A 20,913-nucleotide genomic window follows, 5' to 3' on the forward strand; every position below is an offset into this window, starting at 1 on the left:
GAACCGCTTAAGGCGGCGGCGAGGTACCCTACGACGACGAGAACTATCTACGACAACACATGCTGTAAGGCGGCGGCGAGCTACGTATGTACAGCGAGAACGACGCTTAAGGCGTGTAACTAAGTAACTTACTGGGCTGTAAGGCCCTCGTACAGTGTTGAATGCGACAAGAGGTAATTGACCTGGGTGTTACCATGGTCGGTTGTCCTCCTTATATATTCTACAGGGTGACTAATTACAAATACATCATATCAAATATCTAATCCAATAAGAACCCCGCTCCGCAGTCGGCCTTACTCATGCATACGTGTCACTGACGTGTCATAGTGATGTCATCAGGTGGAGGTGGCTACGTATGCTGAGGTAAGCGCGGAAGGGGACGTGGCTTGGCGCTCAGCGTATGATATATAAGCGCCGAGGTCACGTGATCAAAAATGTTGTCCGTTTGCCTTCGTTTAAATTCGAGAAAATGGGAATAAATTCCCTGGTATCGAGTGTGTCTACGACACTGCCCCCCCTCTAAGGGCCTTGGCAGCGCCGAGGGCCTTCTTTCTCATTTCTTTTTTGTATTCTTTCAAAATTTTTTTTGCATTTTTGAGGTTTTCTCGGGGCTCCCACGTGTTTTCCTCTGGTCCGTAGCCCTTCCATTGACTCTGAAGAACCAATTTCCGTTCCTTTCTTCCATGTCTGTTATCCCTTCTACTTTGTATCCTCTTCCCCGTCCACGGTGACTGGAGGGGGGCGATTTTCAAAGGTGCGCTTTTTGTCCCTCTTCACCTTAGATAAGAGTCCCACATAGAAGACATTATGGATCCGCATGGTTGGGGGGAGTTCCAAGCGGTAAGCTCTGTCGGAGATTTTCTCGGTTATTTTGAAGGGGCCTAGGCGTTGTTCAGTTAGCTTTGGACTAAGGGTCTTCAGCTTCACATTTTTGGCGTCCAGCCAGGCTTCTTCCCCAATTTTGAATTCAAGTGGTTCTCCTGCTTCTCCGGCTACCATGCGTGTCTTTGATTGCCGGAGTGCTGCCTCTATTTCCCGCCATTGTTCTTCCATCTGGGTTGCCAAATTGTCTGCCTCGGGGACATCTGTTGGGACATTACTTGGAGTCAAGGAAGGTTCCCAGCCATAAAGTGCCTTGAAGGGAGATTTGCCTGTCGAGCTGTGTACTGCGTTGTTGTAGGCGAATTCCGCCATTGGTAGCCACTTGACCCAGTCTTTCTGGTTTACCCCTGAGTATGCCCGTAAAAGTGTTCCACCGTGGGGTTCACACGTTCTGTTTGCCCGTCGCTTTGAGGATGGTAGGCCGAAGAGAAGTGGGGGTCTATCCCCAGGCGTTGGTACAGCGCCTTTAGGAACTTGTTATTAAAAACCCGTCCACGGTCTGATATTGTCTTCTCAGGCATGCCATATCATTTCCACACATGGCGTAGGAATAGGTCTGCTAACTCCGGGGCCTTGAGCTTCTTAGAACATTCTACCAGGATTACGTACTTAGTGAAGCTATCCACGATGACCAGGATAGAGTCACTATTTCCGTCTCTGGGCAGGTCCACTATCATGTCATACAACACATGTTGCCACGGGCGTGATGGGAGTTCTAACGGCTGAGGTGGGATGGATCCGTACTTGGGCTTTCTGATGCGTTGGCATGTTTCACAAGAATCAACATGCCAGTATGTGTCAGCCCGGATGCCAGGCCAGTAGTAGTTCCTAGATACCAGTTCTAGAGTCCGTTGCCTGCCCGGGTGACCAGCTAGAGGGCTGTCGTGGAATATGCGAAGCAAGTCCGTTCTCAATGTTCCAACGTCTGGTACCACAATTCTCCCTTGGTAAAATAGTAGGCTGGCTTCCATTTTGTAGTCCCTGAATGCCCGTTTGATAGAAGGCGGGGCCTTTGACTCATTTTGAAGGAATTGTAGAATTTCCTCCAGGGATTCGTCCTGGTCTAGGGACATTTCAATTTGCCGTTGTAGTTCCTTTTCAGGTGTGACTAGGGCAAGGTTGGCGAAAACGGGGTCTGGCAACATGGTCTGATCGGCGGGAGGAGTATCCGCATGGTCGGAGCGGCGGGATAGGGCGTCTGGTTTGCCGGATTGCTTACCCGGCCGGTACACAATTTGGAAGTTGTACCCGGCAAGTAGTAGGTGCCAACGCGCGTGACGACGGTTGAAGGTGCGGGATTCCTTCCAGTACTCTAGGTTACGGTGATCGGTAAACACGGTGATAGGGTGGAGGGTTCCTTCCAAGAAGATGCGCCAATATTCAAAGGAGCGGATGATGCTAGAAGCTCCTTATCATGTGTATCGTAATTCTGCTCAGCGCCTTTGAAGGATTCCGACAGAAAGCCTAGTGGATGAAGACGGCCATCTTCCTGACGTTGACTCAGTATGGAACCCAGGGCTGCACCGGAGGCATCTGTTTCCAGGAAGTAGGGTTTGGATGGATTGGCGTGGCAAAGGACTGGTGCGTTTGTGATGGCGTCCTTAAGCCCCTGGAAGGCTTCCTGTTCCTTGGTCTCCCATTTCCAGACTGTATCCTTCTTGACAAGATTGTGCAGTGGTCTGGCCATGTGGCTAAAGTTGGCAACAAATCAACGGAGGAAGTTGGCAAAGCCTAGGAACGACTGGACTTCCTTAACCTTAGTAGGTACCGGCCATTCTTGCACCGCTTGGATCTTGAGCTTATCCAAGCTAAAACCTTTATCAGAGACAATGATCCCAAGGTATTCCACAGAGGTGACGTGAAAGGTACATTTGGATGCCTTGCAGAATAGCTGGTTCTCCATTAACCGCTTCAGGACCTCATGAACGTGTTGCGTGTGTGATGCGTCATCCGTGGAGTAAATAAGGATATCATCAAGGTAAATGATGACGCATACATCAAGCAAGTCTTTGAATAACTCGTTCATGAAGTGCTGGAAGGCCGCGGGTGCGTTTGTCAAGCCAAAGGTCATGACCAGGGACTCGTATAAGCCATATTTGGTACGGAAGGCAGTTTTCCATTCGTCGCCTTCTTTTACCCGGACATTGTTGTACCCCCATCTTAGGTCTAGCTTAGTAAAGATCTTGGCGCCGCGGAGCTGGGCCATGAGATCATCTGGGCGAGGCAACGGATAGACGTTCTTTTTTGTCCGGTTATTGAGGCGGCGGTAGTCAACAACCAATCGGCGGGAGCCATCCTTTTTTGGAACAAACATAACAGGGGAGCTAATTGAGGATTTGCTAGGACGGATCTTTCCCGCTTTCAACTCGTCCCTGAGCCAATCCCTGAGAGTGGCGGATTCGGCGTCCGTCATGCTGTACAGGGGAGAGTTCAGGGGACCCTCTTCTGTGAGCTCGATCCCTATATCGTAGTGCCTATGAGGGGGAAGCTTGTTGAATTCCTCCTCTCCAAATACCTTGGCGTATCTATGGTATTCGGAGGTACTCCTTCAAGTGGGTTCTTGTCTGCTTCCTCCTCCTCGGCAATGGCCACATGTTCTGGCGGAGTGTGTGGGAAGGAGAGGGTGCGCGTATTCCAGTCTATTTCTGGGTTGTGGGCGTCTAACCATTTCAAACCTAGGATGGCCGCGTGACTGCCGGTGTTGCAGATGAGGAAGGTTTCCGTCATCTTTTTGCCATCATAGGTGAAGGTAAGTACTGCTTTCTTCCAGATTTTTCCTGCCTGGGGGCTCGACCCATCAAGCATAGTAACGGTACGGGGTGAGGGGAGGTCAATGAGTGGGAGGCGGAGTGATTCCGCGGTACGGGGGTGTAAAAATGACAATGTAGCGCCTGAATCTATCAGGACTTCTATTGTTTCCGCTTTTTTCTCTGGCTGTATTGGAATTGTGAAGAGTGGTGCGATTCTATTGGTAGACGATATATTACAAAATTCCAGACATAAACCAGAGTCCTTGGGGTCCCTGCGCGCGGCATCAGGTACCCTTACTCTTTTCCCGCTTGGTACTTGGAGTCTTCGCCAATCTTGGCGGCTTCCTTAGTCTTTCCCTTGTCCTCAATAGGGGTAGCTTTCCAACCCGTGCGGCATTCCGCAAACTTGTGGCCCATTTTGCCACACTTGATGCAGGCGCCAGCGGCGCGGCGGCGATTTCGTTCTTCTTCCGACACAAAGTTAGGGTCGTCGGAGAGCTTCTTTGAACCGGTGCTGAACTGGCTGGTACTCGTCCCCCTTGCGGGGTTGGACTGTTTGCTAGGCTTACTATCCTTCGGCGGATGGCTAGCACGCTCTTCACGAAGAGCGTTATCGATAACGAGTGCTGCATTCTGCAGCTCGAGGAGGGTTCGGGGGCAATGCTTGCGGGTTGCGATTTGACGGCTGACCTCCCAGTGGAGGCCTCGGGCAAACTGGCCTCAAAGGGCCGCGTCGTTCCAGTCCAGTTCCATTGCTAAGGTCCTGAACTTTGTGATGTAGTCCGCACAGGTGCCGGACTGGGTGAGGGTGGTGATTTTCCGCTCGCGGCCCTTGTGGCATCAGGGTTGCCAAACGCTGCCAGAAACTCTGATTTGAACCCTTTGACCGTCTGGATGATTGCCCGGTGTGACCCAAGCTGGTCAAGGTGAGGGTGGGCCCATGCTCCCGCGGAATCCTTCATGTTCATCAGAAGGAAGGATAGGACTTCTTGGTCCGTGGGAAACATGCGTGAGTTTAGCCGGGTCCAGGCCAGCATCCTTGTAAGCCACTGCTTGGCTTTGCTCCCGATCTTGCCTGTATAGGCGTCTGGGTGGTCTACTTTGACCGGGGCGGGATAGGTGGCGGCTGGAGCCGGAGGTGGAGGGGCAGGTACTCCAATGGGGGATCGGAGACGCGGAGATGGAAGGGGAGAAGGGACTCGCGGGGGTATGGCCCTCTGGGGGGCTGGCTGGGCAAAACTGGGAAGCCCTTTTGGTTGCTCGGGCCAGAAGGAGGGCCCACTAACCGATCCAATAGGCTTGGTCTTGTGTAGGGGGCGTGGCGTTGCTTCCACGACCGGGGGCTTGGCTTCTTCTGGGGTCCTTGGCCCATGGGATTGGAGGCTTCGAAGCCCATCCTTGACAACATCGACGGTTTGGGAAATATTTTCGACGTTGGTTTGGGTCTTGATCCCCGTTTCCTTGACTTCTTCGAGCTTTTGCTCGAGGTTCTCGACTTGGCTGAGGAGGCCAAGGAGGAGGCGGGTAACCCGCTCAAGGGAGACTTCCCCAAGTTCGATAGGGGTGGCTGACGGAAGTTGGGGTCCCAGGTCTCTCGGATCAAAAGGGGACTGGGCTCGAGAGGATGTCCGGGAACGGGTTGCCATCGTAGGAGCGGGGTAGGAGCGGCCAGCGTGAGATGATGCCCGCGAGGACAAGCGAGTAGGAGTGCGGGATGTAATGGTGGAAATGGGGGGGACTAGTAGATGCCTGTGTCAGGACTTATGAGCGCTTTATTACTCGATCGCTAAGACCTTGCGTCAAACAACCTAGCGTTGAACAGTAGGAATTACTAATCACAGCCGTGGGCGGGCATGATGTAGAATCCAATCTCTGCAAGCGGGTGTATTGGCTGTCTAGGTCCGCTGGTAAAAGGTGCGGCGACCGGGGTATGCGGGCGATAGGGAATTCTTGCCTTATAGCAATTTGGTACTAGGAGGGGACGACGCTGGTTTGATTATTAACAGCAAAAGGCAATCCCGATCTCCGGTATTTCCCTCGTGCTAGTACAAGGTTCCTTCTCGTTGTTGGGCTAAGTGTGGTGGGTGCGGGTAGGCACGGTTTGCAACCAACTTAAGGTTGATTACCTAGTCCTAGACGTCTATAAGGACGTCGAGGGTGCGGGCGCTTGTGGCCGTGTGACTAATACAATGAACCGCTTAAGGCGGCGGCGAGGTACCCTACGACGACGAGCTAACTATCTACGACAACCACATGCTGTAAGGCGGCGGCGAGCTACGTATGTACAGCAAGAACGACGCTTAAGGCGTGTAACTAAGTAACTTACTGGGCTGTAAGGCCCTCGTACAGTGTTGAATGCGACAAGAGGTAATTGACCTGGGTGTTACCATGGTCGGTTGTCCTCCTTATATATTCTACAGGGTGACTAATTACAAATACATCATATCAAATATCTAATCCAATAAGAACCCCGCTCCGCAGTCGGCCTTACTCATGCATACGTGTCACTGACGTGTCATAGTGATGTCATCAGGTGGAGGTGGCTACGTATGCTGAGGTAAGCGCGGAAGGGGACGTGGCTTGGCGCTCAGCGTATGATATATAAGCGCCGAGGTCACGTGATCAAAAATGTTGTCCGTTTGCCTTCGTTTAAATTCGAGAAAATGGGAATAAATTCCCTGGTATTGAGTGTGTCTACGACACCGTATTTCTATCTCTCCGCTTGCTGTATCTGACATTTTCTTCTTAGTTCCACACGCTGGTTGGCCGCTACGTCTTCGGCTTTTAAGTTGCATGTTTGGTGCGGATACATTAGCACTTGCAGGCTTGGTTGGGTCAACCTTGTATGCGTTAGGCTCTGCAAGGAGCACAGCAATACCTGTGCAAGATTTGCTCCGTTCAACACGTCCAGCACGCTGCTGGAAGCTCTCAATGCTATTAGGAGATTTCCACTGAACAACTTGTCCAATATTGGAGATGTTACATCCCTTGATATTTTACTAGTCAATGCGTGTAAAACATATAGCTTATGTGATTGTCACTCACCATTCCTGCCGCATCAGTGCAAACCAGAACTTGAACCAGTCCACGCCGAAAGAGTTCCATTACAAGTTGTTGGTACGGGGTGGAAAACGACGCGTTGTATGGCCAAATGAGACCGGATGACTGGAGCGCAGTGGGTAAGCATTCATTAGTGAGGTAATCAACTATTCCAGTTCCATCTTCAATGCTATCAGCATAAATGAATGTCTTGAGAATATCGCTACGCTCTTTGACGTGAGGCGGGACCACAAAGCCAAGGTCTCGATAAGTTTCAAGTGGGTGAACACACTTTTGGGAGATGAGTGTGACATTTCCCCGATCGTTGCCTTTGTTGATGAACTTGTGGTCCAATCGAAACTCCAGTTGTTTGATTAGGTCGCGATACACACGGGGTGTCAGTGTTGCTGAGAGAGCAATGAAGGGAATACCCTGGGGTAAAAAGGCGCGAAGGATTGAGAGTGAACCATAAAGCTTTTGGAAATCTGCACCCAACAGTGATATAACATGAGCTTTGTCAATGACAACGCTGAGCAAAGATTGAGTGAATTCTTGCGTGCTGAGGACATCTTTGATAAATCGTGGCGACAAGAGTGACTCGGGCAATATTAATATAACCCTATATTTCCCAGAAATCACATCCTAAGCAAGGTTAGAGCACATTGAATAATACAAGAATGAATACTCACTTGTATAAGGTCCTTGTTAGAGGTAGTAACCTGACTGTTGATTGCGACAGCAGAGATTCCAAACTCTGCTGGAAAGGTAACTGCCTATGTAAGTCATTTTAGCTATTACTCATGGTCGAGATTGTTGATGTGCATCTTACCATCTCGTCTTGCAAGGCAAGTAATGGAATTATATAAATGATGATAAGCTGTGAGCATTGATCAAGGACAAACGGGCCAGCGGCAACTGCCGTTTTACCCATGGATGTAGCAACATGTATAATTGCATCTTGCCCTCAAAGTTGAGCTCAAATGCCATCGAGTTGGAATGGGCGCGCCGCTTTCCATCGGAATTTTGCGCAGAGCTGTTCCTCAACCGAGTTGATTTCCTCATCAGTGAAACAAATAGAATATGGTTTTGCACAATGAGGAATAAGTCTTTGTCGATTGTTAATATTTCTGTTAGATGCGGCTGACATTGTGAACCAAGGCGGTTTCAAGTGTAGCGATTGGCAGACAGAGGCCCAAGTCCAAGTCACCTGATACGAAATAAAAAAATTTTCATAATTGACTCTAAGACCACTCTTGCCTGACACCACTATCTACGCACTCATACCTATGCATATAGTCTGTTCTGCATGACAAACACAATGTTTCGCGCATCAGGACTGTCCTAGACGTCCTTAAGGGGCGTCGAGGTAGCGGGCGCTTGAGGCCGTATAGAACTAAGTAAAACCGTGTAAGGCGGCGAGGGGTCTACCTACGACGACGAGCTAACTAACTAAGGCGACAAGACGCTGTAAGGCGTCGACGAGCTACCTAAGTACAGTGAGGGCGACGCTTAAGGCGTGTATCTAAGTGGTTACCGGCTGTAAGGCCTCGTACAATGTGTGTAGTGCAACAAGAGGTAATCAACCTGGGTGTTACCATGGTCGGTTGGCCTCCTTATATATTCTACAGACAAGCTATTTACAATTACATTATATCAAATACCGTATCAAATAAGAACCCCGCTCCGCAGTCGGTCTTACTCATGCATACGTGTCACTGACGTGTCATAATGATGTCATCAGGTGGAGGTGGCTACGTGTGCTGAGATAAGCGCGGATGGGGACGTGGCTCGGCGCTTAGCGTATGATATAAGCGCCGATGTCACGTGATTGAAAATGTCGTCCGTTTGTCTTCGTTTAAAATCGAGAAAATGGGAATAAATTCCCTGGTATCAACTGTGTCTACGACACTGCCCCCCCCTTAAGGGCCTTGGCAGCGCCGAGGGCCTTCTTTCTCATGTCTTCCTCGTATTTTTTCAAAATTTTCCCCGCATTTTTTAGGTTCTCTCGGGGTTCCCATGTGTTCTCCTTGGGGCCATAGCCCTTCCATTTGACCCGGAAGAACCATTTTCCGTTGCGTTCCTCCGCATCTGTTATTCCTTCAACCTCATATTCTTCTTCCCCATCCACAGTGACTGGTGGTGGACGGTTCTTGAAGGCCCGTTTGTTGTCCCTTCTGACCTTAGACAATAACCCTACGTAAAATACGTTATGGATGCGCATGGTTGGTGGGAGTTCTAGCCTGTAAGCGCGGTCGGAGATTTTTTCCATGACTTTGAATGGTCCTAAGCGTTGTTCCGTTAGCTTGGGGCTTAAGGTTTTGAGTTTAACGTTCTTCGCATCAAGCCATACTTCTTCTCCGACCTCAAACTCTGTTGGGCTTCCGTGTTCTCCGGCTACCATTCGTTGTTTAGACTGCCGGAGGGCGGATTCAACTTCTCTCCATTGTGCTTCCATGGCTTCCGCTAGTTCATCGGCCTCTGGCACGTCCGTAGGAATGTTGGAAGGGGTTAAGGTTGGTTCCCATCCGTGGAGCGCTTTGAAAGGTGACTTCCCTGTGGCACTATGCACTGCGTTATTGTAGGCGAATTCTGCCATTGGTAACCATTTGACCCAGTCCCTTTGATTAGTACCGGAGTATGCTCTTAGGAAGTGTTCTACGGAGGGGTTCACCCGTTCTGTCTGCCCATCGCTCTGGGGGTGGTAAGCGGAGGAGAAGTGCGGGTCTATGCCTAGTCGTTGGTACAACGCTTTCAAAAACTTGTTATTGAACACTCTTCCGCAGTCTGAGATTGTCTTCTCCAGCATTCCGTACTTTTTCCAGACGTGTCGTAAGAACAGTTCCGCCAGTTCGGGGGCTTTTAGTTTCTTGGAACATTCTACCAATATGACGTACTTGGTAAAGCTATCCACAATAACTAGTATGGAGTCGTAGGCCCCGTCCTTTGGTAGATCAACAATCATATTGTAGGAAATGTGTTGCCATGGGCGTACTGGGAGTTCTAGCGGCTGTGGTGGGATTGACGCGTATTTGGGTTTCCTAATCCTTTGGCAGGTTTTGCAGGAGTCTACGTGCCAGTATGTGTCCGCGCGTATGCCTGGCCAATAGTAATTGCGTGAGATTAGCTCCAGGGTCCGTTGCCTGCCTGGGTGCCCTGCCAATGGGCTGTCGTGGAAGATTTGGAGTAAATCCGTACGTAGGGTCCCAACGTCAGGGACCACAATCCGCCCTTGGTAGAAGAGTAACCCTGCTTCCATTTGATAGTCCTTGAATGCTTGTTTGATGGATGGAGGTGCTTTGGATTCATTCTGCAGGAACTGTAGGATTTCTTCAAGGGACTCGTCTTGATCCAGACTTGACTCTATACGCTGTTGTAACTCCTTTTCTGGTAGGACTAGTGCGACGTTGGCAAAGATAGGGTCTGGGAGCATGGTCTGGGCGGCAGGTGGGACATTGGCGTGGTCTGATCGCCGGGATAAGGCATCTGGTTTGCCGGACTGTTTGCCCGGGCGATACACAATTTGGAAGTTGTATCCGGCCAGGAGGAGGTGCCAGCGTGCATGGCGGCAATTGAAGGTTCTAGACTCCTTCCAGTATTCCAAGTTCCAATGGTCAGTGAAGACGGTTACGGGGTGCAGGGTCCCTTCCAAGAAGATGCGCCAATATTCAAACGACCGGATGATAGCCAGGAGTTCCTTGTCGTGGGTGTCATAATTTTGTTCGGCACCCTTGAAGGACTCAGATAGGAACCCTAGTGGGTGTAAACGGCCGTCTTCCTGTCGTTGGCTAAGAATGGAACCTAAGGCTGCACCAGAAGCATCCGTTTCTAGGAAGTAGGGCTTGGTGGGGTCGGCGTGACAAAGTACAGGGGCGTTGGTAATGGCATCTTTTAGTCCTTGGAATGCTTCCTGTTCCTTTGTGTCCCATCTCCAAGGTGTATCCTTCTTGACTAGGTTGTGTAATGGCCTAGCCATGTGGCTGAAGTTGGCGACAAATCGGCGAAGGAAATTAGCAAACCCTAGGAATGATTGGACTTCCTTGACTTTAGTGGGTATCGGCCATTCCTGTACCGCCTGGATTTTGAGCTTATCCAGACTAAATCCTTTATTGGAGACAATGATTCCCAGGTATTCCACAGAGGTAACGTGGAATGTACACTTGGATGCCTTGCAGAACAGTTGATTATCCATTAACCGTTTTAGGACCTCATGAACGTGTTGTGTGTGTGATGCGTCGTCCTTTGAGTAGATCAGGATGTCATCGAGGTAAATGATGACGCATACATCTAATAGGTCTTTAAACAACTCGTTCATAAAGTGTTGAAAGGCAGCGGGAGCATTGGTGAGGCCAAATGTCATGACTAAGGATTCGTACAAGCCATACTTGGTGCGGAACGCAGTTTTCCATTCATCGCCCTCCTTAACTCGGACATTGTTGTACCCCCATCTTAGGTCTAGCTTGGTGAAGATTTTGGCGCCACGGAGTTGGGCCATAAGATCATCTGGACAGGGTAGCGGGTATACATTTTTCTTTGTCCGGTTGTTGAGGCGGCGGTAGTCAACAACCAAGCGACGGGAACCATCCTTTTTGGGGACAAACATTACGGGGGAACTGATGGAAGATTTGCTTGGGCGGATCTTTCCTGCTTTCAACTCATCCCTGAGCCAGCCCTTGAGTGTGGCGGACTCAGCGTCTGTCATACTATAAAGGGGAGAATTGAGGGGTCCTTCTTTGGTGAGTTCAATGCCGATATCATAGTGCCTGTGGGGGGGAAGCTTATTGAATTCTTCTTCTCCGAATACCTTGGCGTATTGATGGTACTCGGAGGGTACTCCTTCAAGGGGGTTCTTGTCAGCTTCCTCCTCTTCGGCAATGGCCACGTGTTCTGGTGGGGCATGAGGAAAGGAGAGGGTACGTTGGTTCCAATCAATTTCTGGGTTGTGGGCGTCTAGCCACTTCAATCCCAAGATGGCGGCGTGAGACCCTGTATTGCAGATAAGGAAGGTCTCAGTCATTTTCTTGCCATCAAAGGAGAAGGTTAGGTTGGCCTTCTTCCAGATTTTGCCTGCCTGGGGGCTCGACCCATCGAGCATAGTAACGGTACAGGGATGAGGGAGATCTATTAGGGGAAGACGTAAAGTCTCGGCGGTGCGTGGGTGGAGGAATGAGGATGTGGCGCCTGAATCAATCAGGACTTCTAATGTTTCTGCTCCTTTCTCTGGTTGAATTGGGATTGTAAAAAGTGGGGCATTTCTATTGATACTGTTCAATATATTACAGAATTCAAAACAACCAGAGTCCTTGGGGTCCTTGCGCGCGGCAGCAGGTACCCTTAGTCTTTTCCCGATTCGGGTCCAGACTCTTTGCCAATTTTGGCGGTTTCCTTGGCCTTCCCCTTGTCCTCAATAGGGGTAGCCTTCCAGCCTGTGCGGCATTCCGCGAACTTGTGACCCATCTTACCGCACTTGATACAGGCGCCTGCAGCGCAACGGCGGTTGCGTTCCTCTTCCGACACAAAGTTAGGGTCATCGGAGAGTTTCTTCGAACCGGTAGTTGTTTGACCGGTACTCGTCCCCCTTGCGGGGTTAGATGGTTTGCTAGACTTATTGTCCCTCGGTGGGTGGCTAGCGCGCTCTTTGCGGAGAGCATTGTCGATGACGAGTGCTGCATTTTGCAGCTCGAGAAGGGTGCGGGGCCGGTGCTCGCGGGTTGCGATTTGGCGGCTGACTTCCCAGTGAAGGCCGCAGGCAAACTGGCCTTGGAGGGCCGCGTTGTTCCAGTCCAGTTCCATGGCTAAGGTTCTGAACTTCGTGATGTAATCCGCGCATGTGCCGGATTGAGTAAGCGTTGTAATTTTCCGCTCAGCGGCCCTTGTGGCGTCAGGGTCGCCAAATGCTGCCAAGAACTCCGTTTTGAATCCTTCAACCGTTTGAATGATGGCCCGATGTGAGCCAAGTTGGTCAAGGTGAGGGTGGGCCCAGGCCCCAGCGGTATCCTTCATGTTCATCAAGAGGAAGGATAGTACCTCTTGGTCGGTGGGGAACATCCGTGAATTGAGGCGGGTCCAGGCCAACATCCGGGTCAGCCACTGCTTTGCTTCGCTCCCTATTTTGCCTGTGTAGGCGTCGGGGTGGTCAACCTTGACCGGAGCGGGATAGGTGGCGACTGGAGCCGGAAGAGGAGGGGCAGCTGTCCCGATCGGGGATTGGAGACGCGGAGATGGAGGGGGAGATGGGACTCGCGGGGGCACTGCTTGGACAGGAGTGGGTTGGGCAAAGGAGGGGAGCCCTCTAGATGGTTCGGGCCAGAACGAGACCCGACTAGTCAATCCAACAGGGTTGACTTTTGGTAAGGGGCGTGGCGTTGCTTCCACGGCCGGGGGTTTTGTGTCCTCTGGGGTCCGGGGCCCGTGGAGTTGGAGGCTTCTAAGCCCATCCTTGACAGTATCGACGGCTTGAGAGATGTTCTCAAGGTTGGTACAGGCCTCAACCCCTGCTTCTTGGACTTCTTCCACTTTCCGCTTGAGGTGCTCAACTTGGCCGAGGAGGCCAAGGAGGAGGCTTGTAATTCGCTTGAGGGAGACTTCCCCGATTTTGACATAGGGGGTTGCCGGAAGTTGGGGTCCCAGCTCCCCTTGATCGATTGGGGAGCGGGTTCGAGAGGCTGGCCGGGAACGGGTTGCCATGGTATGTGTTGGCGGGTAGGAGCGGCCAGCGTGGGAAGAAGCACGGGAGGAGGAGCGAGTGGGAGTGCGCGAGGTAATGGTGGGCGAGTAAGGGGGAGTGAGGGCTGTGTAGCCAGGTAGTGCCTATATCAGGACTTATGAGCGCTTTGTTACGCGAACGCTAAACCTCTGCGTCAAACAACCTAGCGTTGGACAGTAAGTGCCGCTAATTACAGCCGTGGGCGGGCGTAATGTAGGGTCTCGTCTCTGCAAGCGGGTGTATCTGCTGTCTGAGGTCGCTGGTAACAGGTGCGGCAACCGTGGGTATGCGGACGATTAGAACCCGTCTGCCTTATAGCAATTCGGTACTAGGTGGAGCCAACGCTGGTTTGATTATTGACAGCAAAAGGCGAGCTCGATCACCTGTTTTCCCTCGTGCTAGTACAGGGGGTCTTCTCGTTTGTTGTGGCTAAGTGGGTGTGCTTTGGTGGGCACGGTTTGCAACCGACTTAAGGTTGATTACCTAGTGTCCTAGACGTCCTTAAGGGGCGTCGAGGTAGCGGGCGCTTGAGGCCGTATAGAACTAAGTAAAACCGTGTAAGGCGGCGAGGGGTCTACCTACGACGACGAGCTAACTAACTAAGGCGACAAGACGCTGTAAGGCGTCGACGAGCTACCTAAGTACAGTGAGGGCGACGCTTAAGGCGTGTATCTAAGTGGTTACCGGCTGTAAGGCCTCGTACAATGTGTGTAGTGCAACAAGAGGTAATCAACCTGGGTGTTACCATGGTCGGTTGGCCTCCTTATATATTCTACAGACAAGCTATTTACAATTACATTATATCAAATACCGTATCAAATAAGAACCCCGCTCCGCAGTCGGTCTTACTCATGCATACGTGTCACTGACGTGTCATAATGATGTCATCAGGTGGAGGTGGCTACGTGTGCTGAGATAAGCGCGGATGGGGACGTGGCTCGGCGCTTAGCGTATGATATAAGCGCCGATGTCACGTGATTGAAAATGTCGTCCGTTTGTCTTCGTTTAAAATCGAGAAAATGGGAATAAATTCCCTGGTATCAACTGTGTCTACAACAAGGACCAACAGAATTGGACAGGACAAATTTAGTACGTTATATAATGTTTGTGTCCACAACCCTGGCGCTGACCTTCCAAGAATGGAATTGATCTACAATGCGAGCCATCCGCGCTCCCGCCGCAGGCTTTAGTTCATCCAACACTCGGCACTGTCAATCCCGTAACTCCCTTGAGAAACAAAGCTATATTACCACAATCTAGTTCATGCAAAAGAGGACAAGAAAGGCGGGCGGCAACTTTCAAGAGAAAGGCCGAAGAAAGGCAAGCGGCCGCGCAAAGAGAAATGGAGCAAGCCGAAGAGCTCCAAAAGGCCAGGATGTCTTATGAAAACAAATTAGCAGCACAGAATCAATTAGAGACATTAGAAGCCATAGTAAGGAACGTATCAATGAGTCTCAATCAACACAGTCTTGATTGGGGCGACTTACTGGTCTTTGCGTTTGACCCAGCGCATAATCCCGGTCGCTTTCGTGCAGAGCAATTCTGGCATTGCCCAGAGAACTTTTCTAAACTTATGCGCCTTTGGACTAGCGATGGCGCAACTTGCTCTGGGCAACAACTTGTCAAGGACTTTGCAATTGACCTAGTCTCCCGGTTAATGAAGCGCGAGTCTCGGCGAGCTACCAAGGAAGGATTCTTGCGTCTAGCCCCGGGGGACCTTCCTATTCAGACAAATGAGTTTGGACTTCAGAACATTACAAAACAACTAAATCTACATTGCGCAACTACAATGTCAGTCCTAAAGGCCGTTTGCACATTGTCAAAGCAGAAGAAGACGCTTACTGAAATGGGAAAAAGCCGTAAAGAGAAGGTGCGCGCATACTTAATATTGTATTCGCTTTACTCAAAGAGGGTTTTAGGTTGTGTCTGTTGCAGCATTATCGCTCCTCCAGGAGTACAACCAACTAAACAACAAATTTCAATCGCTATCGAGCCTTTTCTTATATGCATCTGGAGTCTCGCGACAAGGCATCTCTGTGATCTCAAGCTACGGGAATTCAACTAGTTATTCCAAACTCATAGCTCGCCCAAACTTTGCTGCCAATGTTGAAAATACTCCAGGATGCGTGACTGCGGTCAAGCAACGTAAAGCTGGAACTCTGTTCAACCTCTCGCAAGCATGCCGACAGATGCTACGCGAAATTGCAGCAGAGCGCCCGATGGCAGTTGTATACAACAATATAAATATATACTTTAGGTCGGAACAAGTAGCTATTGGGAAAAAAGGTAAAGGTTGTCTCTTTGCTTGTAATATTTCATTTGGTAAATGATACAATTCTCGCTAGACACGCTCGAAAGCGGCACATGCGCTACAGCATTTGAGCTCTTTAAAGCAAGCCCCGAAGATATGAAGGTGTTGGACCTTAATGCTAAATTTATCAACGCTCGTGGACTAACATTGGATGACATTCAACTGACGCACAAGGAATCAAGCCTTCACCTCAAATGTATCGAGTATACAATACTTGATATTATTGTGACATACGGTGGCCACGAGTTTCAGCGCTACCGCTTGCTGTTGGATGAAATCCTACCCTTGTCAGAAATCAAACGAGAAGTTCATCACGATCGTATATATCCTATGCCAACAATGGAACTCGACGAAGCCACGATCAAAGGAAATATCGAGATCTGCCAAACGCTATTTAAGGAACTAGGCTTGGACACTTCAACCCTTGAGTTCGCACAATTCGTTCGCATACTTGCTGGCGATCAACTTACAGTGTCACGGCTCCGTACGATCGCCAAAAACCGAATAGGGCATGAATCCAGCTATGAGTCGTTTGAATGGCTCGTCCCCATAATCGGCTTATTCCACTTGAAGATGGCTCAGACGCAGGGAATTTTGGAGACGCACCTTGGGCACTCAAACTCCAGCCGTAATCCAACGTCTCTTGCATTTCAAAACACAATACTCCATCAAAAGCCTATTCCTACACCAACGCCCTTTCACACTGCTCGTGACTTGATTCAGGTATCGCTCTATGCTCGCATTCTGCATTGTTTTCAACTTGTCTCCGGAAACACAAGCTTGTCGGCCCTAGCGAACCAACTCTCTTTGCTCGACTCTCAGGATTCTGAAGATCCTCCGACGTGCTCGTTTCGCCAGCTGAGACGGTACGCCCAAGACCTATACCAGGAGCATGCTAGTACTCAAAAGGTTTACCATCTCCGGCAAGCTCGGAAGGCCGGAGGCGAGGGGTCTGATGCCGGCGACGCTATATTTGAGGACTCCAGTTTATTCATACGAGATGCACTAGAACTTCAGGCATACACTGCGGCAATCAAGGCCGGAGACTCCGGAAGGGCTCTCATATCGCTGAAGCTATGGGCTCTTGCATTCCGTGCTAATGGTCGATCCAAGTACGCGCAGGAGATGCTTTACTTGATTCATAATTTAACCCATGTATGGCCGCAACCACTTCGGTAAGTCAGTGCTCGGGTATTCTGCCTCCAAGGCCGACATTAATTACTTCAAGGGATATTATACTCAATAACTGGCTCCTCAATCCAACCGGGAACCCGAATTCACACGTTGAACTAGATCTAGTTCAAGAACATCTCATTTTTTGGATCAAGGTAAACATTACGATTTTGATTCAGCCTAATTAATTTAATTCAAGCTTCGAATATGCGACAGAATATGTACAAAGCACACGGAAGTGGTGCCTCATGGGAGTGGTTGGCCCACATCTCTCCGTGCGTCGACTTCCTTCGCCGACTCGCAAGAGAGTTCCAGCGAACCCTGGGTGATGATCAAGGCGCCAAGCACGCTCAGGCTGATCTATCCCGTTCAATAGATACATTAATACGCAGTTTTACCACCAATGAAATACACACCATCAAACCTGGACGGTCTAGAGCCGATGCCGATGGACCACCCATAGTTGACATGATAACCGAGGGGATGCGCCAACTCGTTCACGGCACTGACGGACCGATTGCAAAATTTAATCGAGAGCTCGAGCGGCTTCAGAAGCGCCGTAAGCTCATGCCAGTGTCAACGCAGTGGGAGCATTTTCAATCCACAATGGAAACCTCGGACACACACGAGCACGAGAACATGAACGGCACTGAAGGCAAAAGCGAAGACGAGTGGGAGAGTATGCACGTTAGCAAAGCTCAGAGTGATAGCTCCGAGTTAGGGGTTGAAGATCAAGGCGAACACAGCGACTCCAAAACTGAAGCAGAGGAGTCGGAATCCGAAGAAGGCGAGGACGAGGAGTTTAGGCAAGAGGCGTTTAGTCTAGAATTTGAACTTGGAAACGAAGTCTTCAATGCGTTTGGTGATCCAAGCGAATCTGAGGAAGAAGAGCCCGCTGCATGCGGCGAGCTTGATAGTGACAACGACAGTCTCATTGATGAGCTGTAGTGTTACATGATTCTTTATTGCCTAATACACATTATGTGACGATTGTGACTTCCACGCATCAGCTGATTCTAAGGTGCCTAGACCGGTAAAGCTATCCCGAGATAACCGTACATCTCTGCTTACATATGTCAGGGTTCGCCGGAACGCTTAGAGAGTTATCCCAGCCCCTACGGTAACACTGTCTTATAGTTTCCGTAGGGGCTGGTCACGAGCCTACCGCTTTGTCCATGATTTCTTTCCGAAAATTTGGGCCTGGCTAACTGGCATAGTCCCAGGGATTGTTTCGTCGAAATTTAAGTTTACCCCTAAGATATACTACTCCATCGAATACTTTCAAAACAATATTTCGGGAATGAAACCTTATATGCACGTACATGTGACGATCGGATCAATTGCAATCAAACCAGCAAGGGATAATCGGTTCCAGATTTGACCACGTGACACATTATTTTTCCTTCGCAGCCTCAAATTATTCTCAATAGATTCACGAGTCGTAACAGCTTTTGGGTATCCTTTATTTCAAACATAAAATTAGGAGTATCGCTACCAACTTAAACAGGACTCTCCAATGTACTCTCGATCATCTCGTTATCCTCTCGGAACTTTGTCAAAAGTTTCGTTCCGTTTTCCCAATCTCTCTGTTCCTTCTAGAGGCTTTGGCTCAACTGGTCAGATTCTCTCTTTGGCTATTTCGCACAAAACTTCTAGTGGGCCTGTCAATGCGACCACCTTTATATCTAAACCTCCGGAAAGCAGTCCCCTATTGCCTGTTAAGAAGGGACCCGTTAACTTTAGCCACAGCATTCGTACAAAACCTATGCATCCTCGATCCCCCAAAGATACAGGTCCGGCTCGTGAAGTTCACATTGCCGTCAAGGTCAGGAACCTGTGTCAAGCTGGGAAGCTCGATCAAGCTGTCGAAGTATGTGTGGGAGCCCCTGCAGCTTTGCAAGGAGCGACTGCGTGGAACACAATTATCCATCACGCACTATCCGAAGAAAGATATAATTATGCCTATACGCTATACCAGCAAGTACGTAGCAACAGAGCGGGACTTGTCGTAATTAGAACCTGACCGTTATGCTTGGGCTCAGATGAAGAGGCGACACATTGTGCCCACAATATCGACCTACACGTCATTCATGTCAGCCTATGCGCATGCGAAGCCTAAAAATCTTACCGCAATTCAATTGGAACGTATCCATAAACTCTACAAGGATTGGAGTAACCTAGCTGCATCCGCACGGACTGAAAATGCTATCAATGCTATCACCTGGGTGCCCCCTGCAGCCGCATATATCAGTGTTCTAGGCAATGCAAAACTCTATCAGTCAATATGGGACGTATTTTATGATCTCGAAACCGAAGGCCCGCTCGCTCCGAACCAATTTGTATTCACAAATATGTTCGTTGCCTTCCACAAGCGTACCACAACATCTACCAATACCTTGGACGGGGCCACTTCCGAAGACGCAGTTTCTGCCAATGACATATCCGCTAATTTCGATCCTAATGGAATCGATACGGTTGCTCCTACTCCCAGCAGTGATATCAAGATTCAGAATGCGCAGGATGCTAGACTACTTTGGCGCCTGCTCCTTCGGGCACTTGAGCGGTGCCCCTTTCCAGTAGACTCTCATCTGGTTGTTGCAGCACTTAGGGCTCTTCAGCATGGGGGAAAACCAGAGCTTGACTTGGCCCTGGAAATCATCGACAAGTATTTAAACTTACGCGCCCCGAGTGCGCCGGCACCGTCCAAAACGAGTAAAGCTTTGAAGCTCAATTTTCGGCTACTTGATGTAGCATTGTCCGTCTGCAATGCTGCTAAACGGCCTGACCTGACCCGTCATTTCCTGGACGTTCTAACTGCTCCCGAGCACCCACAGCGCTACCTTGTCAATGCCGGCGCCATGAATCATTTAATTAAGACGTATATATCTTTGGGTGATACGCGCCAGGTTATTAGAACAATTGATTGGATGATCCGCGAGGGTGCCCTTCCTGGGGGGCTTGATGTTATGCCTGGGGGCAGCTCTTGGTCCATGGCACTTAGAGGTTGCCTCGATGCACAAGACTGGAGTGCTGCCAAAACTCTGACCAAGCGATTGGCTAGTACGGTGAATAGCAAGCGCATCATAGATCCAGAGACTATCTACCTAGTGCTGAAAATTACGTACGTCTTGAAGCCTCCTAATAAACAACTACACGAGCGACAACTTCGCCAAGCGTTGGATGCGGTTTATTACGTTGTGAATTTATGGCCAAAGAACCCGAACGCGATGCAACCAAAATATGCCGAGGATAACCCTGTGAAAGCAGAAAGACGACTTGTTTTTCGGAACGCATTGGGGGACCTAGTAAAGAAGATATTGAACGAATTTGAAGGACTAAAGACCATTCCTGGGTTCAACGATTTGGGCTATCGACTTAAAGAACTACGAACGCGAGTTCCCGCCGATGTTTCAGCACAATATGAAGCTTATCTTTGAATTCAAATATATTAAGTGTGTACATTACTTAATCTCTACTCCTTATGTTTATATACAACCGCAGTCCTGTCATATCTATACTCGCATTTACATTAGAAGGAGATATTCAACCAGTTTGCTTCAACAAGGGCACTCCTGGGGTCTGAAGTGGGATAACTGGGCTGCAGTTGACCAAGTCGTGTAACTGATGCACAGATTTGATGGCTCTCGAATTGTATTATCGAATTCAGCGACTGGGGCTGTATTTTGGGTGCTTGAGCGTGTACAGTGGAGCAGCCGATGGTCCTGGGGTCCGGGAACGGCCTACTTCTCGTAAGAGGGCGATCTGACCAAGTACGGAAGTAGCATCAGAGCCGCAACCACCATGTGCCGCTTCGTGGTGACAACATCTCTGTAGAACTACACTAAGCACCTGACGCGAGTCGTTTGGAAGACTCACTATTTCAAAGGCTTTTTTTTCCCCAAATGGCGCAATGATTCATATTGCTTACACTACTCGGAGCTCGTATCGTACAAGAATCGCGAATGTCAACTTTTCGAACGTCTATCCGGGACTCTATGCACAAAACGCGGAGCTCATTTGCGATTAATTAACCCAACAGCTTTTTTCGTATATCC

The 20,913-nt window shown here is 49.7% G+C and overlaps 5 protein-coding genes across 5 annotated transcripts; 2 read left to right on the forward strand and 3 right to left on the reverse strand.

Moving 5' to 3' along the window:
• Positions 1-500: 500 nt before the first annotated feature.
• Positions 501-2,569, reverse strand: RhiXN_04329 (Retrotransposable element Tf2 protein; the record flags this gene model as incomplete). Its single annotated transcript, XM_043324146.1, has 5 exons — positions 501-651; positions 704-1,218; positions 1,269-1,346; positions 1,422-2,280; positions 2,340-2,569. The coding sequence occupies 5 exons, from the start codon at positions 2,567-2,569 to the stop codon at positions 501-503; spliced, it is 1,833 nt and encodes a 610-aa protein (XP_043176565.1).
• A 21-nt stretch (positions 2,570-2,590) lies between these two features.
• Positions 2,591-7,602, reverse strand: RhiXN_04330 (Retrotransposable element Tf2 protein; the record flags this gene model as incomplete). The annotated part of the gene is made up of 8 exons (XM_043324147.1): positions 2,591-3,356; positions 3,398-3,904; positions 3,931-4,351; positions 4,402-5,381; positions 6,369-6,619; positions 6,678-7,313; positions 7,361-7,444; positions 7,501-7,602. 8 exons carry the CDS (start codon positions 7,600-7,602, stop codon positions 2,591-2,593), a joined length of 3,747 nt encoding a protein of 1,248 aa, XP_043176566.1.
• Positions 7,603-8,571: 969 nt separating this feature from the next.
• RhiXN_04331 (Retrotransposable element Tf2 protein) lies at positions 8,572-13,355 on the reverse strand (the record flags this gene model as incomplete). Its single annotated transcript, XM_043324148.1, has 2 exons — positions 8,572-11,923; positions 12,031-13,355. The coding sequence occupies 2 exons, from the start codon at positions 13,353-13,355 to the stop codon at positions 8,572-8,574; spliced, it is 4,677 nt and encodes a 1,558-aa protein (XP_043176567.1).
• Positions 13,356-14,821: 1,466 nt separating this feature from the next.
• RhiXN_04332 (uncharacterized protein) lies at positions 14,822-17,806 on the forward strand (the record flags this gene model as incomplete). The annotated part of the gene is made up of 5 exons (XM_043324149.1): positions 14,822-15,244; positions 15,294-15,660; positions 15,720-16,860; positions 16,914-17,013; positions 17,075-17,806. The coding sequence occupies 5 exons, from the start codon at positions 14,822-14,824 to the stop codon at positions 17,804-17,806; spliced, it is 2,763 nt and encodes a 920-aa protein (XP_043176568.1).
• A 568-nt stretch (positions 17,807-18,374) lies between these two features.
• Positions 18,375-20,295, forward strand: RhiXN_04333 (pentatricopeptide repeat-containing protein 5, mitochondrial; the record flags this gene model as incomplete). The annotated part of the gene is made up of 2 exons (XM_043324150.1): positions 18,375-18,839; positions 18,901-20,295. 2 exons carry the CDS (start codon positions 18,375-18,377, stop codon positions 20,293-20,295), a joined length of 1,860 nt encoding a protein of 619 aa, XP_043176569.1.
• Between the last annotated feature and the right edge of the window lie 618 nt (positions 20,296-20,913).

The sequence above is a fragment of the Rhizoctonia solani genome, chromosome 1 (assembly GCF_016906535.1).
Source record: "Rhizoctonia solani chromosome 1, complete sequence".
In the NCBI taxonomy this organism is placed as follows: domain Eukaryota; kingdom Fungi; phylum Basidiomycota; class Agaricomycetes; order Cantharellales; family Ceratobasidiaceae; genus Rhizoctonia; species Rhizoctonia solani.